Here is a 5,968-nt window from a genome sequence, read left to right on the forward strand (position 1 = left end):
CAAAAGTATTAGGCTACAGTCTACTTGATCAATTCTAAAGTTGTAGTAGGCTACATTTTCTTCCTGAAATCCATCTGGAAATCCTACGCCTGTTGGATCAGGGTAGCCTATTATGTATTTTTTTGTTTTTTTTAATCAAAGTTATCCAAATCCTGCTGAAAAGTTTTTCAACAGCCAAGCTATGTTCAATGCGGCAAACTGAGCGAAACCAGGTAATATGACCCCTGACATGTGACTGGATAGCCTACCTACAGGGTGTGGCACAGTTTCTGTCAATAGTAGGCTACTGCCATTTTTTCCAAAGTATAGGTGATCACCTGAAGGCGGAAGAGCATCTCCAACAATGGCAGCCTTAAGCCTCGCTAAACTCTTGATATTTTTATGGTGTGCATTTAACACAGCTTCACAAACAGGTAGGCAAATTATGTGATGTTCTTAATTCGATGTATCTGTCATGTTGGACTAGTTTATCTTTCAGGTAAGTAGTCTACATCAGATTGGGAATAGGCATGGTCATAGTTATTTCATGAACGTAAACAAAATTAAGCGTTGAAGCGTTAAATTAAGCGTTGTACGTTGGTGAGTAGAATTAAACGAGAAGCCTACCATGAACGTTCATTGATATTAACGGATAGCCTAACTTATTTAACAGTTTAGCTTTAACCGTGCAAATAACAAGTTTCGGTGCGGGCTTATGTGGGCAGAAAACCAAAAACCTGCTTATCCGGTCTTGCGCCATAGCATCAGAAAAGTAGGCTAGCCTACTTGTGCGTTGCAGTAAAGCTGATCATGTTTTGTTTGTCTGTCGCAGCTTAATGATGGATACATGTATATCGTAGCCTACTCGTGAACTGTCCGGTTTTCATTTTATGTCTATTCTATGTGAAGCTAGGCTACCTAATAATTTCATTGTCTTTCAAAATGTTGACAATTCGGCACCATGGGTATTAAAGCCTATACGCAAAGCAAATACGGTCCTAGTCTAAGGCTACTGTTACGAATAGGTAAGCCATCATGAATATTGTGGATAGCCTGACAGGGGGCATGCATAGGCTATTACTGAAATGTCCTGTTTAGCAGTAAGCTAGACTAGTGGTTAACATAGCCCTGGCTAACATCAGGATGAGAAGGAAACTATTAAGCAGCAGTCTGTTTGCGGTTGTTCTGTAAGGCAAACGCAAACGGATCATACATTTCAGATCCAACTAACTGAGTGGACATGCCATTATCTCTGCATGGCTGCAGTAGGCATGCTGTGGCCTACTGGTTAGGGCTTCGTAACCGGAGGGTTGCCGGTTCGATCCCCGACCAGTCCACGGCTGAAGTGCCCTAAGGCAGTGGTTTTCAAAGTGGGGGCCGCCAGGGGGCGCTAGGGGGGCCGCAGCAAGTTGGATGAAAATATATTGTACAAGCAAAAAAAAAAATCATAAAATATTTATATTATTGTATTGATATGAAATACCATTATAATAATTTGTTGTACACCGTTTAGGGTTGTAACGATTACAGTGTAAAGGTAAACCATGATAAAAATGTTGACGTTAACAATTACTTTTCAAACCCTATAATTATTATCGCGGTTGATAACCACGGTCTGGAAACCGTGTGTTAAATTGCGTCCAGCGTCATCTGAGCCTGCTTTTGATATAGGCCTGTTAGGCTACTATGAAGCAAAATTGGTACCCTACTGATTCTGTTGTCTAATTTGATGGATTTAACCACGATTCGGATTTAGGCTACACCTTTTAAAAGGCGGAACATTTTCACCGTAAACGTGCGCTGTGGCTGTCATATAGCCACTCGGCGTCTTTTTATGTACATAATTATGTACATTCATATTAAATCCATTCTAACGTTATCAGGAGAATACGTAACGTTTTATTTTGAGCACTGGTTGTCACTCATTGGATACATAAAACAGATACCAAACTCAAAGTCATGATAGAGGCACCCAGCCAATTAATGACCAAGGAAAAAGTGAACGGGACAACACACAATACCATGCTACTCCTAAGTCATAGATTTTAACATTGCAAGACACTTATCTTTTCTATGACACCAGAAATATTTTCTTTACCTGGTTCGTTTTTGAACATTCATTTTATGTAATGAAAACATATATCCTTGAACTATGCGTGACTACTTTCCAAAAACCGAATGAAACCTAATTACGTTCACAAACTTTTTAAAGTGACAGGCACTCAATTAGACCTACACACCACCCCTGTGATATCATTAAAGACAAGTGCAATCAATGTGAAGTACTCAAATTACTGAATATTTTTAGCTTTAAGTAATTATGCAGATCTCAAAATACTATAATGTTAACAAAATATATAAAGTTTATGAATTCAAAATATGAAATAGAAACCAGACAAGCCATTTTCTGTGTGTGTGGAGGGTTGAACAGAGACTGCTGTGCATGATCTGTATCCCGCTTAAGGCAATAAGGTTTTGCCTATATATTTTTGTAATGTAATAAACACAGTCACACTTTTTTTAAAACTATTTCAGCTTGTGTGTGCCTATCAGTGCTTTTTTTTAAATACCTTGAAACGTCTAAAACCATTGCATCCCTAAATAGTGCAAAGCCTATAAAATAAATAGATTTTCACCTATATAGGCCTATTTTATTAACTTATTTCTACATTTGCCGTATCGTTGATGGGTTAAGTACAACATCATGCAAAAGGGCTTGGCCACAATCTAGTGGTATTTGGGGGGCCTTGTCATGGGAAAGTTTGGGAACCCCTGCCCTAAGGCACCTAACCCCTCACTGCTCCCCGAGCGCCGCTGTTTGGGCAGGCAGCTCTGGGTTAGTGTGTGATTCACCTCACTGTGTGCTCACTGTGTGCTGTGTGTGTTCACTAATTCGGTAAAATTGGGTTAAATGCAGAGAAACGAATTTCCCTCACAGGATCAATAAAGTATTCTATTCTATTCTAAAAAGCTCTATATTTGTCTCATCTGACCAAAGCACACGGTTTTTGTTAATGTTGGGACTACTTTCAGAACTCTCACCGATAGGCTAGTTTGTTGCAGAACCATTGATTCCCAAGCTAACGTTACAGTGCAAATTTCAAAATGTACAAATTGTTTTTAGAGTTTTAAAAATGTGACCCCCTAAGACCCAAGTTTGGGACTACATACTTTTAATACACATTGTGTTATTTGTAAGGTAAATTTGAGTCAAAGTAATACAGTACATTGAGTCAAAGTAATTTGTCTCTTAATCCAAATTCAGTGACATTACATCTTTTTTTCATAAATCTGTATTTCAGTTGCACAAAAAGGAAGAGGATTTATTGGAACTGAGGTGGAAAACACAGACCGTGTCAAAGTGGATCAAGCAACGACACAAATTCTTAAAAGCAGTCTTACCACAGTCTTCCTCCCCATTATCTACATAGTTGTCTTTAGTGTGGGTTTGCCAGCCAACCTCATGGCTCTCTGGGTCTTCCTCTTCAGAACAAAGAAGAAGCACCCAGCCTCCATCTACATGGCCAACCTGGCTCTGTCAGATCTGCTGTTTGTCATCTGGATTCCACTGAAGATTGCTTACCACTTCAATGGGAACAACTGGATTTATGGAGAGGGGTTGTGCAAAGTGTTGATTGGCTTCTTTTATGGTAACATGTATTGTTCAATTCTCTTTATTGCCTGTCTGAGTGTTCAGAGGTACTGGGTAGTAGCACACCCATTTTCACAAGTGAAGAAGAATAACCGTGTGGCAATACTTATTTCCCTTTTCATCTGGTTCTTCATTTGGACCAGCACCACCCCACTCTACCTCTACCAACAAACAGTCAAGCTCAATGACCCTGAGATCACCACGTGCCATGATGTTAGTAGCATTAACCCAAATAAGGTATTTGAGTCTATCCAGTATTCATACTATTACTTCATGACAATGGCTGTTGTGGTTTTCCTGCTACCCACTGTGGTGATTATAGTAGCTTACTTCATGCTACTTCGTGCAGTTGGTAACTCAATGACGGAAGGCAATGCTGGAAAGAATCGTAGGAAGGCTGTAGTGCTGATCATAACAGTGTTGGCTGTGTTCCTTGTGTCTTTCATCCCGAGCAATATCATGCTGGTGGTGCACTACTCCCTTTTAAGCAATGGGATAGAAAACAATGCCTATGGTTTCTACATCACTACACTATGCATGGCAAGCTTTAACAGCTGCTTAGACCCATTCATCTACTACTATGTATCGGAGGACTTCAGAGCACATGTGAAGAACATGCTTCTCTGTCGCAGTAACAGGACTGTAGAGAGAATGAGGGTTTCCTTTAGCTCTATGAAGTACTCAACAAAAACAAAGACATACATGTCTGATAACTCCAACACACAGACCAGTTCTTGCTAATTCAAAACAATCAAATGTACAATCACATGTGATGCATAGACGGAAGATTTAAAAGCGGCATATTTTATGGATAAGTAATTGTTGGATTGTTACCACCTGCCAAACTATATTGTTTTGAATAAAAACATCTGTCGTCCTTTGTGTTTTTAAGCGGCTGTCCCTCAGTCTTCCAAGTTCACAAATGTTAATCTTAAAATCTGATTATTACTGTTTCACTGCTGTTTTTCGTTCATTATCACCTTTTTTTTTAAGTGTAGTATAACACATTATGTGTTTTACTATAGAACTTCTGTGTTACTGTACTTAAAATATTTATTTTTCAGATTCCTTTGTTTCTTTCTGTTTATACCCCATAGTGGGGCAATATGTTTTCATGTCTGGCCTGACCTAGTGTTATCATCATATGCTAATATTATTGTATTACATGTGGTAGTACAGTTCACTTCCTGATAAGATAACCGAGAAGAGAGGCCTACATAATATCTTGATGCATCCCATGAATTGTATGATACTGGGTTAGGTCATATGTTTTATCATTTTCGGTGTGTTGTTCTAAGCTGCCATATTTGCACAAAACTGTATAACACTTAAATAAACATTTTTTAAACTAATTTCTAAAAAAAATCTCAATTTAAAGAAAGCCTAACTTGGGGTTGCAGGGAAGGTGATTTGTATTTACATCTTACAGATAATGCAGTAGGTTGTCTCATCTTTGGCTGACAATATACCCCTCAGGCTGTTTAGATGAAAGGACAGAAAATATGCAATTACGTTTGTGCAGCCAGATGTTGAATATCTACTCCCAGTCTGTAATTTCGTATGCAGTCATCTGATGGGACAACAGCATCAGAGCCTGGGAAACGTAAAGGAATAGTTAGGAATTTTGGACATACAGTAGGACCTCATTAACTTAGCCAGTGTGATATAGGTCAGTGGTGACCATTTTCAGCACATTTCATCCAGTCCTTTCAGGTCAACAGTTTCTTGAGCCTGCCACTAAAAACAGTCTTACCCACTTCACAGAACACCCGAGACGAATAAATTATAACGTCAGACTATTGATGTACATGTCTGTTTGAATAATGTTATAAATAAAGCTAACCTCGCATTGCAATAGTTTACTTTGTCAGTTGTAGTTGGCAGTAAGGAGACGGCAGCGGAAAACTGCTATTATGATTTTACTGATATTAAGTCCCTTGAAATGTGCTGAAAACGGTCTCCACTGACCTATATCACACTGGCACACAAGTTGGAAATAAGGTGCTATGTCCAAAATTCCGAACTATGAAGGCTGAGCAAGGGATGTTGCACTAAGGGTTTCGTAAAAGTTCGAGAAAGTGAGCTTTGTTACAAATCATTAACACTAAGATGAAGGCAAACTATGAAGTAAGGTTAACCCAAATTCAAGAGTAACCACTAATCTCCTAACAACACTAAACAAGACACGATAGCTGCTAAGTGCAGTGTTCTTTTAGAGACTAATGGTTATTCCCAAAGTTACCAGTTATCTTGCCTCATAGTACAGCTCTCTGCTCACTGGCAGGTTTCCTTTATTAGCAAACCTAATGTTTCTCTGTATATCCATCCTGCTAAGCA

General features: G+C 38.9%; 1 protein-coding gene across 1 annotated transcript; it reads left to right on the plus strand.

Annotated features, from left to right (window-relative positions):
• The first annotated feature begins 267 nt into the window (after positions 1–267).
• On the plus strand, positions 268–4,983 carry f2rl1.2 (coagulation factor II (thrombin) receptor-like 1, tandem duplicate 2). The gene is made up of 2 exons (XM_062555086.1): positions 268–413; positions 3,282–4,983. Exons 1-2 carry the CDS (start codon positions 344–346, stop codon positions 4,370–4,372), a joined length of 1,161 nt encoding a protein of 386 aa, XP_062411070.1. The 5' UTR covers positions 268–343; the 3' UTR covers positions 4,373–4,983.
• Positions 4,984–5,968: the final 985 nt, after the last annotated feature.

The sequence above is a fragment of the Sardina pilchardus genome, chromosome 14, assembly GCF_963854185.1.
Source record: "Sardina pilchardus chromosome 14, fSarPil1.1, whole genome shotgun sequence".
NCBI lineage: Eukaryota > Metazoa > Chordata > Actinopteri > Clupeiformes > Clupeidae > Sardina > Sardina pilchardus.

Coding starts and splice junctions, on each gene's coding strand:
- f2rl1.2 (XM_062555086.1), top strand. CDS start 344: ATGGCAGCCTTAAGCCTCGCTAAACTCTTGATATTTTTATGGTGTGCA. Junction 414..3,281: donor TAACACAGCTTCACAAACAG/GTAGGCAAATTA, acceptor TCTGTATTTCAG/TTGCACAAAAAGGAAGAGGA.